Genomic DNA, 22586 nt, shown 5'->3' with positions numbered 1-22586 from the left:
TTCGAAGCATGTCGCCCGAGCTTTTCAAATTCCATTCGGTAAGACACATGTCCTACTATTATACAGCAAAAAGTATTTATTTATTTTTTCGGTGTAATTCAGAATGAATGATATAACTAAAACCAGAAAAGAAGTGGAAGAAACAAAAGGGTACATCTGGTAGTACATAAAGTACATGAGAGAGTTATATGCTATGATACAGAGGATGTACAAATGCTGAGATATCGGCTGCTTCCCTTCACGTGCCTCGTACAAAAATTTTAGTCAGTTCCATGACGGAGATGAAGGTTTGTACATAAAGTCTTGAGATGTTGATCCATAGTTTAAGTCGAGGTTATGGAGTTGCTCCATGAGCTGTGACCGTCTTTCTTTGAAGAAGTCCAGACGCGTTGTTAATTCTACCAAAGTGGAAGATGCAGCTGAGGGATGTTGGCTATAATCCATCGCCTGCTAAATTCATCGTCAAAGATCATCACAACATAACAGTGAAGTTCAAAATAATCGTATCTGCACAATCATCATATAGATCAATGTATTGAAGCTAGATCTAACACAAGTTCGACTAAATCCAGATTCATGCCATAGAAAACCCACTATAGGAGGTTTTAGTGCTCTCTCAAAGACGACTCCATTCTTAGAGCTCGAATTCGAGACCTCTAGTTAAGGATGATCTAACAAAGTTACTAAACAACAAGCCTGATGTTGCTAAATCAAAAAGTGATAAGAGAAAACCATGCTGGCTGAATTCCTATATAAGGAATCCTGCCAAATTATGTTATATCATTTCTATAGCGTTGGAGTCATCCAAGTGTGCATGAGTTTGCATTGTAGCCTATAGTGTGACCGCTTGCTCATGAGCTGTTGAGAACGAGAAACAGCAGAAGCTTTTATTTATGTTACCTCAGCGGTCCTTGAAGTAGAATGCACGGAAGGAGAATCAATGGCACCGAGTTCATCCAAGGATAAACTAGTTGAAGCCTCAGTACTCTTGGAATCACTTAAGGTTGTATCAAGAAATAGCTTTCGAGCAGGTTGTCTACTGCTGGGGCCAGATTTCAGTACTTGTCCTTTAACATTCCTCATATCTGCACCCAGAAATTCCTGCATTAATTTCAGAAGTTTTAGCATTTATGAAAATTTATACACAACTGAAGAATATTGGATGAAAATAGTGATTTACTACCTTGAGGTCAGAATTTCAAGAAGATATGCATCTATCCTTTTTACAAATAATTTTCATTGACAAAAGGAAAAAAAAAGAGGCTTTTTTGGCCCAACAGTTCAGCTCTAACAGCATTAGTTTAAATGCTTAAAAACCTTTTAAGTTTCCTGCAGATTCTAGTGGTTACTAGAGATAATAAATACGCCTGAATATCTGTCATTAGGTGATGAACTTCAATATATAAACCTCACACCCACAGAATATACGAGGCTATCATTGTTTCAGCTCCTAAGTCTAATCTCGGCATAAGACATGTGCATGGATCTAACAAGCTATAAAACTATAGCATGGAACAAAGTAAGAAGTTATTCCACCAATTACAAGAGAGTAATTTCTCACAGCTTGTAGGTGGATATCTGCACAAATGGGAAGAGAGTTGACATTCACATCTTCAGGTACGAAAAGAAGAGGAACTGATGCAATAGCGGTAAAGGTCGAAAGAGCTTTTGAGTGAATCGAAGTATATATTTATGTAAAGATTGATCTTCCATGGTTTTTCAGCGAATCCCATGGTTACTAGCTGTACGTTCTCAAATTATAGCTCATGTAGCACTAAAAGTAAAGCACTCATAAAATATACGGGGCAGGGGTTTAAAATTTGCTCCCTTATAGACAAAAAAAGCAGTGTCTCCAACTCAAAATCCTTAAAACAATGAAGATATGAGATTAAGCAAAAAAGAAGCAAGAGGGAGGGACAAGTTAGGGAGTAGCAGAAGTAAGAAGCCAACTACAGAGTGCTTATCATACAAAATTACAGGAAGAAGCAAGATATATAGCTTAAGAGCACAGATAAGAAGATGTAACGCCAATTACAGCGTGATTAAGAATTCTGAGATCCAGGTCGAGACACAGATATGATGCTGCAAGTTAACCTCTATGTATGAGCCAATATTGTGTAATAAAATGTGTATACCCATCACTATGCTTATTAAACTACAAATGATAAAAATCACCTCACTTCTTTGTCTTCTTTCATGATTACAGAAAGCAAGTGTTGCGTCAAAATCTTGCTGAAAATACTTCCTGCAGATAAAAACACACTTCATAAGGAAAAATTTATCAACAACGTGTTAGATGAAAGATGATTTCACTTCAATCTCCCCCCAATTCTTTCAAATATGCATGCCCAAAGATGAAATGTAATTCCAACATCTCATGCTGAACACTTTCTAAATTTCTATGACGAGGGAAAAAACAATGTGTTGCGGTGTTGTAACATGGAGGCAGTACCCACAACCAGATGCTAAATATCCAAGCTTAAATAATAGGCACATATCCAACTGTTCCATCTCAGAAGAAAACTATTGCCTGTTTTTATTTCCGTAATGCCTAATAATGGCTTAGTTGTTGGACACCAAAAGAAACCCAACTTCCACAGCTGAATAAATTGTTCCTCCCTCCACCCCAGCTAAAACTTATCTACATTTGCAGCTACAAGTCAAAGAACAATCACTTCTCAGCCGGATTATTACTTATCTATCCCAATTTGCAAGACACTTGTTTCCATTTTGGGATTTCTAACGTATTTGATCCTATCTAGTCATAATATTATCTCATACAAATTTCAGAACATTAGATTCATTTAACAATTAAAATTTAAACTTTGATGTTGTATTTTCTCTTCCAAGCAAATCTTTCAAGTACTATATAATTATTTTCTGACATCATTACTTATATGAAAAGATTAACATATAAGACTGTGCTCAGTTAAATAGTGTAACAGAAAAGGGAACAGACAGTGCAATAAAATGACACAGAGTACATTAAACCATAATGCTTCACTAGCTTAAAACTTGCTCAAGCCGTCACTGTAATTAACATGAGGTTATTCCTTGATCCACAACAAAATCACACATTTTCACTAATTAAGACACATCGATCCTCTTTTCCTAAAAATAGACCAAATTATTCCTTCTTTTGCCGTTTTCTCCACCATCTTCTGCTATAGTACATGAGAAAAAAGGCACTATCACTAGCACTTGCAGTGGTGTTAAGTTATTCCTTGCTTGGAACAAAAATACATGGACAAAATTTTTTTTTCGTTCGTTTTAATAGCTTAGATCATCATTTAAATGTTTAATCAAACTGAAATGCACATGATGAAAAGTTGGAAATCCATTGAAGAAATCTTCATAAATAATAAGTATTCCCTCCATCCCAATTTATGTGGTAGTGTGAGACTAGGCACGGAGTTTAGGGAAAAAATAGACTTTTGAAACTTGTGGTCTAAAACAAACCATAGATATTTGTGTGGCCATAAATCAAGTCATTAAGGCTAAAGTAGGAATTCTAAAAATAATTTTTTTCTAAATAAGGAAAGATTTGGGACTGACTAAAAAGAAAAGAGTGCCACATAGAGTGGGACGGAGGGAGTACATTGTTAATGGCTGCATGCAACCAAGAAGTACATGAAATTGAAGCAAGGGGCCTGAAAACATTCAAGACTATTCCAAAACTTACAGTTGAGAATTATGGTTTTGCCCATGTTGAAGTCGATCACAAGCATCAGATAGTGAGCCATAGTGATGCTGCCGTTGCTGATTAAGTTGATGATGCAACTCAGCAACTTTCTGCTTTAATCTAGCCACATCTGCTTCTGCCAGGGCTATCTCTTCGAGCTCAGCCCTAGTCTTTAAGAAAGTACAAGTCCTTTCAGAAACATAACAAAATCAACCAAAACATGAACAATATAAAGCTACCGAATCATCAATACAAACCTTGGAATCCATACCACGAGAGCCCGACAATTGTCCGGAAGACATGCTCAAACCAACTTCCAGTGCAGCTCTTAGATCCCTCTCAGCTTGTAGCTGTTCTTGTAGTCTTGCAACCTTCAACAAAATCACACAGTATCTTACACATTAGAAGATGCATAGAAGCTTGTGGAGCAAAAAGTTTTATCAACTACAAGTGCACAGCACATCATAAATTAGAATGAACACATAGAAGGAGAAGTAGTTTATCAAAGAGAAACCCAGCTATATTTTCTACAGTGACCAAATGACTAAGAAAAGTTAGATCAAATAGAAAGGAATGAAATTGTATGGGAAAGGTTAAATAATCACCCCCAAAAAAGGGTATAAATGACAAAAAAGAAAGAGGTCGCCAAGTGTATGGTTTTGTAGTAGTATATATGTATGTAAATCTAGTGCAGCCACTACATATTTAAACAGAGACCCTCCTGGAAAAAGGAAGAAGTTAGCTTGAAAATACACAATTATTTGTAGGCTTTCTAGGAATTTATTACACGGGAAATAAATCATACATCTTGCTCAAGAGCCAAGCGGCGCTCATGCAAGGCTTGCTTCCGTCTCTCCAAGCTCGCCTGCAGAATTGCATTTCCTCTTGCCTAGCAAAAGTTTAAGGTAAATGGTCTCAGAAAAAAGGAATGATAAGATGAATTAAGAGGTCAAGGCCTACTGATGTAACTTACTTCCTTCGCAATCCTATGGCGCAAGTCATTTTTGGTAATCTCAAGTCTCTGTATAGCGAGCCTATCGACAAGTCATCATGGCCCACATTAGAAAGGACAACAACAACAACAACAACAACGACCCAGTATAATCCCACAAGTGGGGTCTGGGGAGGGTAATATGTACGCAGACCTTACCTCTACCCCGAAGGGTAGAGAGACTGTTTCCAGGAGACCCTCGGCTCAAAAAAGCAATAGGAGATGATATATTAGTACCATAAAAATGCGTAATAAAAATAACAACAATATATAAGAGATATAAAATATGAAATACAGAATACGAAATACAAAATATGAAATAGATGGCTGGTATAGTACAACTATAATGGAATGGACATTGAATAATAATGGAATGACAAAAGATTTAAACTAACTCATTAATGTAATAGAATCTGAAAGTGATAAAGCATTTTATCTTTCAGTATTGAATGTATGATCTGAATCCAGAAAAATGTGAATCATACAAATATAGAGAGGCGCACACACATATAAGGACATCACATCCAAAACAAAGAACAAGTTTGTCATAGAACATTAATGACGAATATTTGGACACTTCACGAGAGCACAAGTTTGTACAGAACAATCCTAACACCCAAAACAAAAAACAATAAGGAAGTAAATATCCAAATTGATGCCACAGAGAGATCTGTTAATCATCAATCTTCAATTATCTAATTTAAGTAAAAGGAAGTTGTCATATTCCCCACTTATGGGATTACACTGGGTTTGTTGTTGTTGTTAAAAAGGAAGTTCTCGTATTAACACTCAATTAGATGGAACAAGTTTCTCTAGACCCCACGGGAGATAGAGAGAGAGGGGGAGGGAGGGAGTGAGTGGGAGTGGGGGGGGGGGGGGAAGAGAGTGTTAGTGGGAGAAACCGTACTCTTCCTCTCCAGAGGAATCAATTGATTCCGTTGATGGCGTTTTTCTGGCCTGTGCAAAAGAAAACAAACAAAAGATCAGATTCCCAATGTCGGCTGTCATCATAAGGGTAACAGACACAACCCTTTCTTTTGTTGTATACTTTCTAGCAAAGTAAGCTAACTAAGCTTTCATGCTACTGATCAATAGTTCTCCCAAGCTTGATTACATATTTAAGGAAAATAGAGCGAATTGTTGTTTTTGTCCGACATATTTAAAGTTCTATTAATATGATTATCTTATCCCAATCAGCAATATCATTTAGCTGTGGTCTCCACAGGTACAGCATGCAATGACTAAGCCTGATGTTTCAAGCCTAAGAAGTTTCCTAATTGCAAGATCTATGTATGCAAAAGGTAACACAGATAATTCTCAAAAATACAAAAGTTTCAAAATTCAATTGTTGTAGACACTAGAGAAACCCCACGGGTTTGCAGATTAATGCCCACACAAGTTAAACTAAACACGTGATCGGGGGGGGGGGGGGGGGGGAAAGCTCCATGTGTTTAAGAAAAGAAACTATGCAACTAACTACAAGTGAAAAGGTGTTAAGCAACAAAAATTAAATAGTTCAAGTGAAATCAGTTGACAAAAGTCAAAACTCACATTGTTTCTCCCCCAAAAGGTTGATCTTTTGACATTCAGGGTAGAAGGAGTTAGCTTGCTGCTAGTCTTGTCTGCACGTGAATCAGGTCCGGAGACACCATGAGGTGGCCCAGGATCCTTAGATGAGAGTATTTCACCCATAGACCGCTGAGACTCACTACTAGCTAATTCACAAGGAACATCAACCTCATTTCCACATCTTTCCAGCTGTTCGCTGAATGGAACATTAGAACCTGCAAGGGGCTGAGTATCTACAGTTGGTTTTAACGTCACTCCTTGTACACGACTATCCCTAGGCGATCCAACATCTGAATCATCACCGCCGAAACCCTGCATATCAAATTAATGCACACCCTAAATAAATATCTGCAGAAATCTAATACACCAAGGGCAGGAAATTCTAGTTGCCAACGGTCCATATAAGAAATTAGCAGAATTCAGGCTGACACAAACCAGAGTAATTATATCCTCGTACAGAAAGAGCCGTAGGACGAATTGACTGCAATAAATGCAGTAGTAGCTAATTTTTAAATAGTTGGCAGACATATATGCACCAAACTTCTTCATTTATTATGTTGGTTTGACTATAACAAATATAAACAAATCATGTACTGCACATATTCCAACACAAATTATCCTAATAAGACTATTCATAGTTAAATCATTTTATCACAATTTACTGAGTAGGGAGATACCTCTTGCCTACTCTTAGATTTGGTCCTAGAGCACCTATAAATGTCTACTTTTAGCTTGGATAGCAACGAGAGAAGCCACACTCATAGCCGAGGATTTGAGAATGAGGACGGTACTCCATGCCACTTAGTGCTCTATGCGGAAGAGACTGGAAGGATGCATTTGTGAAACACAGTTTGGAATATGTTGTCAAACATTTGATGTCAGCTACTGTCAAACAATTGAGGAAGAGGAAGGTAATCCATGCTAATTGGTGCTTTATGTGCAGGAGATTGGGAAGGCTGTATTCTGGAGCAGAGTATGAAATATGTTTAGTATTTAATTGGTAATGCCAGCTACTATCAAACATTTGACGTCAGGCTAGATATTTAGAAGGAAGAGGAGAAGAAGTAAAGTATGGGAAGTGGTCACTGACAATTATGTGTACGAGTTGAAAAGAGAGGAACAACGGAACAGAATTTTTCGAGCACCTACGAGATTTGATTATCAAGGATAAGTGGGTGTGCTTTTCACAGAATTATATTTGTCTCCAGATTCTTTATTTTTGCATGCATATCATCCACAATCATATTAATGGAATAATTGCTCTCAGAAAAATAAAAAAGGTAGTCATAACAGTTCAGATTCAGTAAATAATACAACTCCAAATAATAATAAATGAAGAAGATGGAGAAAGAGAAAAGAAGAAATCAGTAAGTGCAGTGGAAAACGGAAACACTTTATTCATGTCTCAGGAAAGAGGAAGAGAGAACAAGAACCTTATAATCATAGAGATCACTGGCAGCAGAGCCACTGCTTTCGCTTAATTTTCCACTCAATACACGCTCACAATCATCGTCGGTGTCTGGGTCAACCTCATTTTCAGCATCATGATAACCATTGTCCTTCATATCCAGATTTTCATCATCTGACGAGTCTTCACTCCCACTATTTCCAAATTGAGAATCTGCTGAAATAGAGCACCTATGAAGATTATCGTCCTGTAAGCAAAGGCAACAAACAGCTAAGCTCAACCATCACAGTAAATTCTGTAAAAGGACAGAGCTAGTTCAACAAATATGTACGATAGTAGGATAGACCAAGTCAATAAACAGAAAATATTTTCATGAGAAAAAGGAAGTCTTGAACAAACAGACAGAAAATAAATGCAGAGAGAGATGAAAGGGTATCCCATGGGATAAAGATAAATGCAGAGAGAGATGAAAGGGTATCCCATGGGATAAAGATAAACGCCATAAATAAAGGAGAATGGTGAAATAAACTCATAAATAAGGAGAAAGGATAAAGAAATTGCACCGCAAAAGAGGAAAGAAATGAACTCTTAAGCAACTTCAGTGTTTTAATTTTCGGTGAAAGCACTTTTGTCAGTTATTTTGGAGCCACTTACATCAAAAATATTCTCATATTCCTCAAGAAGTGTCGTAATGATAGCCTGGGCATTGTTTGCTGCATTAGCGGCAGCAAGAAGCTGAGCAGAGTTATCTCCACTAACGTCAAAGTCATCTTCCAACTCGCATTCACCCGCTAAAAGAGGGCGTAACAGCAATGGTGCCATACAAGCAGCAACAGCAGATGGAGTCATCCGATTTTCAGATGCATGTGAAGAAATTGTATGCATCATCTTCAGAATTCTACAGGAGGAGGAACATTATAGGTTAGGTTGGTAAACTGATGCATGCACTTGAAGCTAAAAGAAAAACAAAAAGTACTTCTTTCACTAGTATACAGAGTTCATCTTCCTCAAATAAAGGTGTAGGATAACTACTGTGTAAATATGATTCGAGTTACTGTAGAACTGAGACTATAAGAGCATGTCCGTCTCTATCCCTTTTATTTTCCTCACATTTGTCAGAAGTATATTGAAATATCGCATCTTAATAAATAAATAAAAAGCATATGGACAAAGAAAATTAATGAAAGTGGCAAGCTTTGGAAAAAGTCAACCTGAGCCCCAGAGAAACAAAATGCGTCAGACAAAACCCTATACAGATTATAGAATTTTGAGTAATGGAACAACAGCATGCAGTTAGAACTTATCCCCTAACAGTAGTTGAAAGCTTTGGGACAACCCGCTCAGCGCTAAACATTTCTCTGGGATCTTGATTCTAGTATCCAGAGGGATTTTCTTTTTTTGACAGATAATTAATATCCAGACGGATTTTGCAATTCAATTGTCTAAGACTCTGTATATCTATCAGGACGCTGTGATACCAATTAGAAGCAGAAGACAACAGCACCATAAAAGATTCCATGAAAAACTGAAACCCAAGGATCCAATCCGAATCACACGCAGATTAATCAGCAAATACAAAATGGATCTACCTCTGTAATAAGCGCCTATTGGGTTCAGGAAATGTCTCAAGAATGGCAGAGCGCATAGCATTGACCCGAGCTTCCTTCCGATCGATTTCTATGGCCAAAAGTGGAACAACTAGTACTTAGAAAACCAATTGCTTATGTTTCAACAGTCTAAAGAGAAAATATTAACTGATCATAAACCAGTAGTCCATGTAATCACAAAGAAGAGAAACTCAAGCAACCAAGACATGGATCTACAGTAACTTCAACTAAGAAATATAAATAGACTGGTACAACTCGGGAAGTATGTAATGAATGTCCTAATTTACTCACAACTGATAATCTAGCCGAGTTCCAAGAATAATTAACTAAAATCTTAAAGTTGATAATTTATATTATTTGACTGCTGGAAGCAAGAAAATATCATGAACTCGGGGAAAAAAAAGGTGGAAGATCGCAACGCTTTTCTTTTCTTTCTTGGCAGGTGTGGAAGATGGCAAGACATCATTGCCTAAAGCTGAAGCACATAGTTTAAAGTTTCTTTCATATCTGTTCTGGTTGGCATTTGACAGAATTCTCGTCTTTTGTCTTTTAGTTTTTTTTGGCTAAATAGGTAAATAGACACCCGCACTAGCACGGAATTCTGTTTCCGCCCCCCCCCCCCAAACTCCACGGGTTCCAGGTTTTCATTGAGACACCTGAACATGTTTGAAACTGCTATTCTGACCATTGACCAAGCTTCTGTGGCATTTATATTGTCGAGTTGGTCATAGTGAGTGCTATACATGACTTTGGGGAGCGTGAAACTAAACAAAAAATTATAATGTAATAAATTTTGTTAGCTTTGAGGAAAGAACATGAGTTTAAGCCCACAACTTGAGCACCTTTTTCTCTATAATTAAACGCTGTGCAGGATAAAGCAAACAAACACAAGTATAAAAGAGACTACAAGGAATAACAAGAAAGAGAGCCACGTGGTGACTACAAGTAACAAGAAAATTAGAAATACTCAGAAAATGGTTACAAAATCTCTTATAAAGGAATTGGAAATTTACTTACTGTAAGCTTCTAACAAAGCGGTGCAACAGGAAGCAGGAACAGGAGATGATGGCAGCTCACGAAGCACATGCTGCATAAATGTAGCACCAATTATATTGTATTAAAAGAGCATCAAGATATAAAAATGAGAAACAACATTAGGGGGGCGCAGCAAATGAGTGGAAGTTCATCAAATATTAACCAATACCTTGACGCAGTCGCCAATTACATGAGCATCCTCCTCCGGCACAAATTCAGTTTTTCCTATGGAGATCAATTTGAAATCAGCACGCGAAGGAGAATCCAATATTTAACAGGACAAAAGGACATATAGTAAACCACCAAAACAAATTCTCCTTCATGTTCTTTTTCAAAAAACAATTAGCTAGACCACATCCACGACACTAAACGAAAGGAGAATAAAAGTAGGGAGAAAACAGAAAGAGATAATGGTCGTACACGAGTTCGTGTGAATAGCAATTATTTCATCATCAGTTATAAAAACTGATAGATCGGACAAATAGATGGGGCCATTGCATTAGAAAACACAGGATTGGACCATTAGTGAGACCCTAGTTCTGTTGCAAAGCACTACATCGACCTTTACTCAAATGCAATCGGCACTCTACACTTAATTAAGGGCATTTCTGCGAGGAGCAATGCAAAAGCAAGTGGGAGGAGAAGTAATGCCGTGAACATTCTGCTCAGCCTGGAAAACACAAGCTCCCCCTAAAGCAGCTAGCTTTGGTTGGACAGCTGCAATGGAAGCTTGCTTGACTTAGGACGAGTTACAAGGAAGGGATTCTCCCTTGGAAACAGATGCTTCTTATGTGAAGAATCCTTGGAATCCAATAGACATCACTTTTTCCGTTGCAACTTCGCTTGGCAAATTTGGCCTCCGAATATATTTGGAGTAAGTTGGATGATGCCACAAGATGTGAAAGACCATCTCACTCTCTGGCAGAATCAGAAGTTGGACATGAGCTTGAAGCCAACGTGGAAGACCATCCCACTGTGCATTATGTGGAGTACTTGGTTGGAGAGGAACAATAGGTGTTTTGAAGGGGAAAAAACATCATATATCTTTCGTAAAGACTAGATGCGTGTCAAAACTTTTACTCGTGGAGTAGGGGCAGTATGCTGAAAAATCCAGCATTTCTTTGGATTTTTTCGAACCTTGTTGCAGCAACTGTTGAGGTTATCTGGTTTGGATCTTCTGTACTTTTGCATACCTTCAGCCCTCTTCATTATTAAAACTATCTTACCGTATCAAAAAAAAAATGCTAAACCAAGGTACAGACTATAAAAATCAGAGATAACATAGAATAGCACGGAATAAATAACCAAAATGCATTCCAGACCTAAACAATACTTCAATTTCTTGAAACATAGTGAAATTAGATGGTACAGATAGACAAGCCTTTTTGAAATGTAATACTGCATCCAACAGATGGCAGTCATGCACTAGAGCAGATGTACCTTGTTCATATTCTTTTACTCTCCGCTCCACTTCCTCGACATCTGCAGATTGTCGCAATATACCTTCGACCTTGGTTCCTAAATAGGCAGTTTATAATTAAAATAATTTACAAATATAACCTGATCATCATTAAACCCATTCAACATCCTCCGTAAGGGAGAGACAACAATGTCAACATCATAATATGTGATTTAAGCAGATATTCAATATTGCAACAAGTATCAGAGGAAAGGAAAATAGGATCAGAAATTAAAGAGAAACAAGAGAGAAACTGGGGCTCTTCACAAACTAAGAATTTCCATCATTCAATTTCCTCAAGATCAACATAACACCCAGAGCTTATAGAACAGCTATTTTTTTTATAAGGTAAATAATTTATTAACAAGTGGGGACTAACCCTGTATATAAGTCGTGTACCAAAAAAAAGAGAGAACCTACACCAAAATATGGTTCTCAACAAAAGAGATCCAATCCTCTATACAAATAGGGACCTCATGAGTACACCAAAAAGAAACTAGGAACGATAGACTACTTTTCAATAATCAACAAAAGAAACTGGAACAACTATATAATCAACAGTTTATATCAACACTCCTCTAATTATAATCAACAGCTTGTAGAACATCGTTATAGCTAATACGTATGCACAAATAAGAAAGAACAAGTTTGGGTTTGCTTCTTGTGTTTAGAATCAATATGCCTGAGCTTTCTAGATTTTCCAAATTTTCTGGCCATAAGTTGTTGGAAAATGGAAAATTTCCAAGCAATATCAACATCAAGTACGCCTTAATCCACGTTTCCAAACACAATAACACATAAAGTTTATCCAACAAAAGAAGATATTACACCAACCGGAAAAGGTTATCCAACTAAAGTAAACATGTAATTTAAAGCAAACAATATTTCAACATTACTCTTGCACAACCCATATTTCAGGAGGGAAAGGGTTGCCTTACCAAACTTCTCAAGAAACCTCAGTGCCTTTTCAAGAAATGATGGGCCTCCATCTATATCTTCTAAGGCGAGCAAAATTGGTCTTCCGACAACTAAAGATTTAACAGGACGTTTATCCCTCCCTGAATAAAAAGAAACCTGGTCAGATTTTTACGCCCTAACAACAAACAGGGAACAAGGCAAGTTTCAACTGGACATAGCAGCCAAATCTCATCTGGAGCATTAACAATGTAAACCGGAAGTCTTGGAAGATAACATTACTAACATTGATGGAAAGACCCTTCAATAGAATCACCAGTGTCATTTCGGAAAATGCCATTGTGTCCCATAACAAGAACAGCACTAGGTGCTTGTGCAAGAGCATGCTCTAGGGCGGTCTTCCACTCGTATAGATCCTCCAATGTCTCTGCCTGCAGTTCAAGGCTCAAAAGATGATTTTATGATCCAGGAATAAGTATACTTTAGCAGGCATGGGAGCTTGGTGTTTTTTTTCGGGGGGGGGGGGGGGTACACTACTTGCAAGTGGAAGTAGATATGTGTTTAGAACTCAAGTCATTTTGGAATTGTTCCTACTGTTAACTATAACAGTCCATTATACATATGTAGTCATCAGGCTTATCTAAGACTAATAGGCCTGATTATATTGTTTTGCTGAAACAAAATTATTTAAAATAAGTTACTTACCCTTTTCTCAACAAAAAAAAAAATAATTTCAGTTTGGAGCACGTCCTTGAGTTGCATGTTCAGTTTTCTATAATCCTAGAGTTTTAGAGTACAAAGAGACCAGTGTAAAGTAACCCGTGGAGGTTCAAGCTTTTTAGAAAAGAATAACCAGAAATTCAACTTATTTTGCTGCCCAACTCCTCCTAGTAAATTGCTTGTAACATGCATTAAGAGTTCCTGGGATGATATTTGTGTTTAGAAGAGAGAGAGAGAGAGAGAGAGAGAGAGAGAGAGATACCTTAAGAGTAAAAGCTCGCCCATCACGTCCATCGGGAAACAGCACGGTCAAAAGCTTTTTATCTTCTCTAACGACAACACTAAATAGCAAGGAACTGTAGTAAGAGCAAGGCATAGACTCTGAACATACAAAAATAACAGACCATGATTCATTTATTACCTCCCTGAATTATTCAAGTCAATTCCTCCCAAAGTTAGATTCACTTCACCTCCTCGTTGTGGAAGTGTACTCTACATGAGGAGCGTAATGAATCAGTAGCGTTCAGATGATTAAATCAACAAGAGAAAAAGCTTCACAGCTAAAAGTTAATACATACAGTAAGAGTAAACGAGATTTCCCGACTTTAAGCATCCAAATTACCATTTAAAAGCAGATTAGACCAAGAGTTCACATAGCCTTCCAAGTCTTTTCAATATTAATTGGGGTCGGCTAAATGAATTCTCTATATCAACTTTACTCTATTCATGTCCATTTCATTCCAATACCAAATAACTTCCCTTTTAAGGGAAACTAAGGGTTCTCTAAATATCAGACTTATCACTATATAACTAGTTTAATTCCGATTAATTAGTATTACATATATGGATCCTTAACTTTTATTATGTCCTAATCTTAACTAAGGCTTCACTGATGCAACTTTCCTCCACGTGATTTTGAGAAACCTCATCCCTTTTTAGTACCTTTAGTCATCAAATTAACACACTTGTGAGCTAGTGTATCAGGAGGCCCACATATGACATAGTCAAACAATTTCAAACGAATTTTTCTCTCCTTTTTTTACATGTGTTACTTTCACCCATTGTCGGATGTGATCCTTCCTTTTCTCTTTTCTTTCTTTTCCATAAATGTGGTGTTCGAGCTAGGTTTTGTGCACTTCTACTATTCTATTGCATCACCAATATAGTAAACCTGCTCGCTAAGACTTTAGTAGATTGGGAGAAATCACTTTTACTGCCTCGACTGAGATTCGAAACCTGGTCTCCCATTGGATTCATTGTGCTTAAAGCATTCTGATTAGTTATTTTTAAGATCTAAACCGGAAAGAACCCTTCAAGCAAGATCATGTAGAATAGGCATTTAAGCAAGAAGGACACGGTTCATTCAGGAATGCCATTATTTGAAGACGTATGTGCTAATTTTGAAGAATCTAAAGATAAATCTTAACAAAAGGGATGATGATGATGATGCAATAAAAAGATTTTAAAAAAATGGAAGGAACTAAATAAGCAACTTTTTTTGAAATTACATTCCTCATTGATGTGAATAAGCAACTTGTTAATGTTAGAGTCCAACGAATCAAGACAATGACACTGCTTGCTTTTATCAAATTTGATCCTCCTTTCTTTTTCCTCCTCCTCATTCTTCTTCAATGAAAAAAGTAAGGCTTGAAATGTGATACTTGATTCTCTTACCATTTTCTCATAGTTAATGTTGCTTCTGATTTTGTCCATTTGTTATTCTTTTTGAAATAACCTTATCCTCTAATGTAAGGATTATAACATGACACAAGTTATTATGAGGTCAATCAGTTCTTCTTGTTCAAGTAACATGACTAGAACCTCTTCTTCTTTTTTTTTTATAAGGTAAAGATTTTATTAATAAAGTTACCAAGATGGTACAAAGGTTACATCAAGAGCAGCCAAACACCTGCAGCAGCAGAACTTCAATTACAAGTTTCCTAACGAATCCAAAAACTCTAAATACTGATCCACACTCTCAACTAAACGTCATTTACACCCAAAAAATAATTTTTGCATACAATTATTTTTAATTCTAGAGATGTGAATCCTTCTATTCTCAAAGCAAGCATTGTTCCTTTCTTCCCAAATGGTCCAGAAGATGCATAAAGGAATGGTCCTCCAAAGCTGCTTCTTACTTCTTATTATCTTTTGTCCGTTCCAGCTAAACAGTAATGGATTTATGTCTGATACCATAGTCCAAGAAACACCTCTCAAATTCAAAAAAAGCTCCCAGCACTGTTTAGCAATTTTACAGTGGATAAACAGATGGTTAACAGTTTCCAACTCTTCTTCACATAAATAACACCTGTTACTTGGACTAAATCCTCTCTTTTGTAGATTATCTTACGTAAGACAAGCTTCTCTGATGGCAATCCACCCAAAACAAGCCACTTTGGTAGGCACTCTGGTTCTTCATAACATTTTCCAAGGCCAATTAGAATCATAAGAATCAGATTGTTTCTGGAGACAATCTGGAGAAGGTTATAACAGCTTTTAACATAGTATTGCATATCACTGTTTGCTGTCCATACAAATCGATCCTCCTTGTTTTGCTCTATCTCTGTTGTGCTCAACAATTGGAGTATCTGTCCCACTTCTTCCATCTCCCAGTCATTAAAACCTCTTCTGGAGTTTAATTGCCAGCCATTTGTGGAGTAAAACTCGGCAACATGTCCATCTTTGATAATAGAACAATTATATAGGCTTGGAAATCTGTTACTTAACCTCACATCCCCCACCTAGACTTCAGTCCAGAATCTGATTTCACTTCCATTTCCCAGCTTCAGCCTAGTGTGTTGTTGAAATTCATTCCACAGCCTACTAATATTGCTCCAGATATTGCCTTTTGTTGAACTGTGAACAGTTGCAGGCCTCCATGTATACTTCTTCACATATTTGGCATCTATAAGTTTTTCCAAGTGCTTTCCTTTCCATCATTGTATCTCCACAACCATTTATATAGTAAACTCTTATTGTGCATTCTCAAGTTTCTAACCCCCATACCTCCTCCCTTTTTAGCAGTTATTACCTTTTGCTATTTTACCAAATGTAACTTCTTTCTATCTGCATTTCCCTCCCATAAGAAGTTACTCCTCATAGTATTTAACTAGAACCTTTTTATTTGCTAATATGGATGATGGTTCCAACAATGATCCAGCGTAAGTTTCTTTCCTCATTTTATCTCACTATATTTTCGTATTTGATCGTTTCCCGTACTATGCGAATTTCCTTAGGCTCTCGGATGCTTGGTTTATTCTTAAATGGATATTGAGCCAATATCTACACGTATGGGAAAAGATTCTACTAATCTTTTTGTAAATGTAAATTAGCATGGAAAGACTTTACAAAGTAGTACTTATTATTTATGAGGGCAAGGATAAATTTGAAAAAAAATAATGCCTTCTTGATTAAAATGATATTTATTTTGGTCCAAATTTGTAAGTCCAAAAAGACACTTATTTTGGACATAAACAAAGAATTCTGGAGAAGAAAAGGAGAGGATAAAGGTAAAGGAGTAGTTATAATTAATTGAAAGGTAAGACTTGCATAGTGTCGTGTGTCAAATAAAATAAAATGGCATGGCACAACTGATAAGGAATACGAAAAAATTTCTCACTGCGTTTTGCCTTATGCAATATACAGCACTCATACTACTCTCTCATCAGTTTTGTCACATGAAATTGCTGATGTCAAACCATGTATTGACAAAACCCATGTGAAATAATTACTTTCTAGAAAAAAGAAAATCATTTTAGTTTATCCATATTCCATCAATTACATTTGAGTTTGTACACTGCTACCATGTCAACATAAAGCTTATTTCTCTAGGTCTATCTTAAAATATTTGGTGCCAAACAATAAGTTTTGCAGATCCAACGGAGTCTTCCTAGTGTGTAGATGATAATACTAGAAAGTGCTAAAGCTACAACTGAAACTCTTGATGCTTTGAGAATCTCAGCAGCTACAATGAAAGCAATGCAAAAAGCAATGTAAGTGACAAAACTGACTTTATTTCCTTTTATTGTTTGTTGTTTTCCTATACTTGATACATATGACATGTATCAAGTTTGCTTGTCTCGGAGCAACAGTAAAGTTATCTCCGCATAACCTATATATCATGGGGAATACAGTTTTATTTAACAGATATGTGATCCTATTTGCTTCCTTGTAGGAATACAATTTTATTCAAAGATAAGTGATCACATTGCTCATTTTCCACATAATAGCAATATAGCACGTTGCACATTAATCAGCATGAGGTAAGATATGATGTATTGTGTAGCTAATTAAGTTGGAAAGCGCTTTATGCATCCTTCAAGTATGATTTCTTGTTCCCCATAGGTTCAATTGACAGTCTAGATAAACGGGAAAAAATGCATTCAATTCAGCCAAGGGACGTAGTGCGCATTGGAAGTTGCAGACTTATTGCTTTTTATTTGTCGTGTGGCTCCAAGCAACGAAATTTCAAATTCTTGAAGAATATGTGTTGCAACTTCAAAAGCACACTGCGTTCCTCATCTGAATTGAACTTCAAAGAGCAAAGAGGAGGAAAGAGTAACTTCTAGGTGTTTTTCCTAGAACTTAATCATCAGCTTGAATTCAAGCTACGATTCTCTCTTTTCTTTAGAAATAGAATATAAAACCAAGTAAATAGTGGAACAAAAATATCAACTTTGGAAGTAAAGAACACTCAGAGAAATTATACTGACAGGATCATTCTTGAAAAAGACCAGAGATGTACGTGTAAGGATGAACCAACGCTTTTTCCATGACTTCCAACCTAATCCTGCAGAAAGTTATTCTTTGAGAATTAGATGTCAAGCAACCAAATTGGTAAAAACACAGAGTTTGCTTAATAAATTGGACTGCACAGAACTCAGCATCAACCAGCTAGTGCAAGCCCAAAAATAAGTTCTATAACACTTAGATTGGACCAGCAGCAACTGCAAATCCCAGCATTTCATTTTGTATTTTGTTTTGACCTAATGTATTGAGCATTTGAACTTATCCAAAAAAAAAAAATGCACCGAGTATTTCAAACTCCTATTACCCTTTGGACAGTAGTTCTTTAACATATTCATTGTGGTTTGCCGAAGGTGAAGAAAAGCTGATGAAAATAATTGGAACTGACAGTTTTCTTATCATCATTTCATTCAAAAATGTCATTAAACAGTGGTGCACACTGAGTAGTTTCAATCTCATCAATAAATTTTCCCACATTCACCATCTTCATAACTAACATTTTTCAGTTGTCTTCTACAAATATGGGATCAATAACAAATGAAAATAGATCAGGGAAATCTGCCATCATCCTGGATTTCTCCACACCCTCTACCCAGGAAAATTAACTCAGCTTTCTACATTGACTATTCTCTAAAATTTCCTCACAATAAGAGAAGAAAAAAGATGTTAATGGAACCTACTGACCCATCACAATCTAAAATCCTCCAAATATCGGACCAGCCTTCTGAGATTAAAGGCAAAATTACTCTTTTTATTTAAACAGATATTGTTGAACTCTTATAAACCGGAAAAAAAGTGTAGCCCTTAATTATTATAGTATAAAGCCAGCATTAAGTAAAGGATTGTTGACAGAGTTTTAGGCAACTAGTGCATAACAAATAAGCCAAATCATGAGGGACCAGTATAATAATTATCAACATAAAGGCATCAAGGAAACTGGAAAAGCGTTACGGACCTTTTGAAGAGATAAACAGTGGCCCACTCTTGAAAACCTGCAAAAAATTAGCCAGTTAAAAAATTGAAGCCCAAGAATTTTAATTGTAAAGCACGAATAGAAGTAACTGGTGCTAGTTAGACTGTCAGGTCAAAAGTTCTTAAATTTAGATATTTCACGCATTGAACAAAATAACATAATAGATATTGACACCTATAAGGACGTACATGTTCTATTTATCAAATAACCAATACATCTCTCACCTTCTCTTATTATTTCAGATGGTATAGAGCCTCTATAACTTTTCGTAGAGATATAAGTAGCTTTTGCCAACTGATTAGCAGCAAAAAAAATCCTTCTTTTTCAATTATTACTTGGGTGGAAATTCTTTTTCTTTTTCTACTTCTCTTTATAATAATGGTCTGCGTACCAACTTGTTTGCATCTCGCCTACTCCAGCAAGCACCACCTGCTATACAGGATAACTCTACCACCAAGGCTTAGATATATGGCAAGCAATCGCCTAACCTTTTTTCCTCTAGTAGGATTTGACCTTGATCTCCCGTGATTTTTGTTCCACCTGAATCAACCACTATGTCATTATTCACCGAGTCCCGAATTGTAGGTCACTGGCCGTCGGGATTTCTTGATTCTCAAAAGGACTTTGATCTAGCGATAAGGGGACAACACGTGATTTGGGTTAGGCGCACATCACTGTTTCAGATCCTACATTTACTACATCAGACGTAATTTGGTTGTAACTGAGTAATTGACCTCAGAATGAGCCTATTTTGCACTAAATTGCAACTTAAATTTTGGTAAAATAAGTGTAACTCCAACCAAGAGATCATAATTTCTTTAATGCAAATCATTCGACTATAATTGACTTCACGCTGATGATTGACCCAATTTTCATCTTTCTTTAGGTTATCTTTTGGGTAAAACAACTGCAAAAGGAATCAAAATACCCTAACTTCATTAGTTTGACTACAATTGACTTTATAGTAACCCAAAATTTACTTCTCTTTTCTAACTAAGTTTTTGGGAAAAACATATATAACTCCTACTACTTAGAAAAGAAAAGGGGAAAATCATACATTTTACTAAATGAAAATCATTTGACCATCTTTGACTACACAATGATCCAAAATTGACTCTAATCCAATTCAAAAAACATCTCATTTTCTCAAATAAGTATTTACTATAATTGACTTCAAAATGACCCAGAAATTCCTTCCTATCTATCTTATCATCTGATTAAAACAACATTAAAGGAAACTCCTAAAAAATAAAGGAGCATTAAAAAAAATCCCTCTCTTATATTTTTTATCTTAACCATTAGTTAAAACTGGTATAACACCATCAAAACATAATCTTTAATATCATACTATTTCACACTGACCCAATTTTATTTTATTTTTGAAAACTCTTAACTTATCCATTATGCTAAAGAACTCTAAACCCAATTCATAGAAAGTCTCAAATTTTTTCATTTTGACCATTCTTGACTTCACAATAACCCTGCAACTTTCTTCTATATTACCAACGGAAAAATCCTTCTTTTTAACTATAACAATATAGACATAAAATCTTCCTCTCTGTATTTTTTGATAATCAAAAAATAGTGTGAGCTAGTGCAGCAAGGTTAGAACATCCGTGGATAATAGAGCCTCCCTCTACCCTTCTCCACTCAAATATCATGTGTTTGTCTGCGACAAATTTAAAACCCATGATGTGTGTTTAATACACACATCACGTGTTGCAAAGTGTTGCAATCTTACCACTAGAGGCAAAATCTTCTTTTACAATTCTAACTTAGACATTTGGGCTAAAAAAACTCTAACCCAAATCAAAAGTTCCCAATTTTTCAATTTTGACCACCATTGACGTCACAATACTCCACAATTTTCTTCACTATTAGCAGCACCAAAAAATCCATTTTTTAAACAATACCTACATAGACACATTTTTTCTTTTTTGCAATTCTAAGCTCTCCATTAAATTTCCATTTTTTTTTCCATTTTGACCATCATTGACTTCATAATGACCCCACATTTTTCTCCCTTTTTTTTAGATTATGCCATTATAAATAAAACCAATTTTTTTTCTTTTACTATTCTAACTTATCCATTAGGCTAAAAGAAAAACTCTAACCCAGTTCATAAAAAGTCCAAATTTTGGCCATCAGTAACTTCACAATAACCCCGCAAATTGTCTCCTAATCCCAGCAATAAAACACATAAACATTGAAATAAAACATAAAAAAAAATTTAAAAAAAATAATAAATAAGAAACTTTACCGTATTTGAAGTACCAATTCGTGGACGCTCAAATGCAGCAAGTGAAGCCGACATTTTCATAAAGGGATTCAAAATAGTGAACCCAATAAACCCAACATTTCAAAAATATGACAAAATAATAGTATCAAAAACTGAGTTGAACTCGGATCGGGAGTACAATAACTCGGTTTTAACTCAGTAAAGGAGAATCTAAATAGGAGATCTAAAGGGTTCTAATAATAATTTGCTGCTGGTGAAAGTAGATTGATGAAGAAGGAACAAGAACCAAACAAAACAACAGAGAGAGGTTTGTGGGTTGTGTTGCTATTTTTGTTTTGAGGTTAGGGCCGGATGTGGGGTGGGGGTGGGTATTGTTGGGTGGGTTGGGTGGGTAGGGTGAGTTGGTGGAGTAAAGTTGAGAATTAATTAATTAAATTTAGAGACACTGTTTGACTGACTGACCAGATTTTCCATACTACTATTTATTCTTATTCTTATGTTAAATATTAAATTGAAATTATAATTATGGCCACTAATATCAACAATCATCACATCAACTTTTAATTTGATATTTGTTTTAAAAGAAAAGTTTGAATTTGTGACATAATACATGCATTGCAGGAATAAAGTTAATATGTAGTAATTAGATAAAATTAAGGTGTCTAATCGCACGTAATTCAAAATCTAGACTTAATATTAGGGGATAATTCAAAATCTAGACTCATAATAATAAAGTTAATAATGCAAGTTTATACATTAGTGTAAATGATCACATTGAACATAAGATATAATTAGTGCATAAAATGGGATTGAAAATGAAATACATATTTTTCTGTCTCCAATTTATTTCGCTCTTTTTATTTTAATGTTCTGAATATTTGTCATTGCTACATTAACATTATAATTTTATAATATTTTACAAATTTAAATATATATACATATATATATTTATTTATTTAAATTTGTAAAATATTATAAAATTATAATGCTAATTGAGCAATGACAAATATTCAGAAATTAAATAAAAAGAGTGAAATAAATTGGGGACAAAAAAATAATTTAGCATTAGGAAAAAGAAAGAAAGAAGGGGGAAATAAATTGGGTATTTAATTGGTTTTGCTTTTCACCTTCTTTTTGGCCGTGACTTGTGCTCTGCGTTATTGGTTGAGGACTTCAGACAAAGAGAGGGAAAGCAATAGTCAAAATAGCACGGTATAGCCAGTTTTCGGACTGATAATTCAA

At 35.8% G+C, this 22586-nt stretch overlaps 1 protein-coding gene across 4 annotated transcripts; it reads right to left on the bottom strand.

Annotated features, from left to right (window-relative positions):
- Positions 1-11: 11 nt before the first annotated feature.
- LOC104243488 (rho GTPase-activating protein 7-like) lies at positions 12-21643 on the bottom strand. 4 transcript variants are annotated; one of them, XM_070162374.1, is made up of 22 exons: positions 21366-21643; positions 19088-19124; positions 18099-18175; positions 13808-13878; positions 13649-13727; positions 12953-13097; positions 12690-12809; positions 11733-11810; positions 10462-10517; positions 10275-10344; positions 9240-9327; positions 8305-8548; positions 7676-7897; positions 6225-6554; positions 5581-5630; positions 4656-4716; positions 4488-4571; positions 3940-4053; positions 3683-3852; positions 2176-2245; positions 901-1101; positions 12-447 (listed from the first exon to the last, which is right to left on the bottom strand). In XM_070162374.1, exons 1-22 carry the CDS (start codon positions 21423-21425, stop codon positions 265-267), a joined length of 2610 nt encoding a protein of 869 aa, XP_070018475.1. In that variant the 5' UTR covers positions 21426-21643; the 3' UTR covers positions 12-264. The 4 variants fall into 4 exon arrangements, with proteins under 4 accessions (XP_070018475.1, XP_070018474.1, XP_070018476.1 ...); XM_070162373.1 differs by having other exon boundaries at positions 12-450; positions 21366-21605; XM_070162375.1 differs by having other exon boundaries at positions 12-450; positions 901-1085; positions 2181-2245; positions 21366-21605.
- Positions 21644-22586: the final 943 nt, after the last annotated feature.

This window comes from Nicotiana sylvestris, chromosome 11 (assembly GCF_000393655.2).
Source record: "Nicotiana sylvestris chromosome 11, ASM39365v2, whole genome shotgun sequence".
Taxonomy (NCBI): Eukaryota; Viridiplantae; Streptophyta; class Magnoliopsida; order Solanales; family Solanaceae; genus Nicotiana; species Nicotiana sylvestris.
This window is presented reverse-complemented; position numbering and strand designations above follow the sequence as displayed.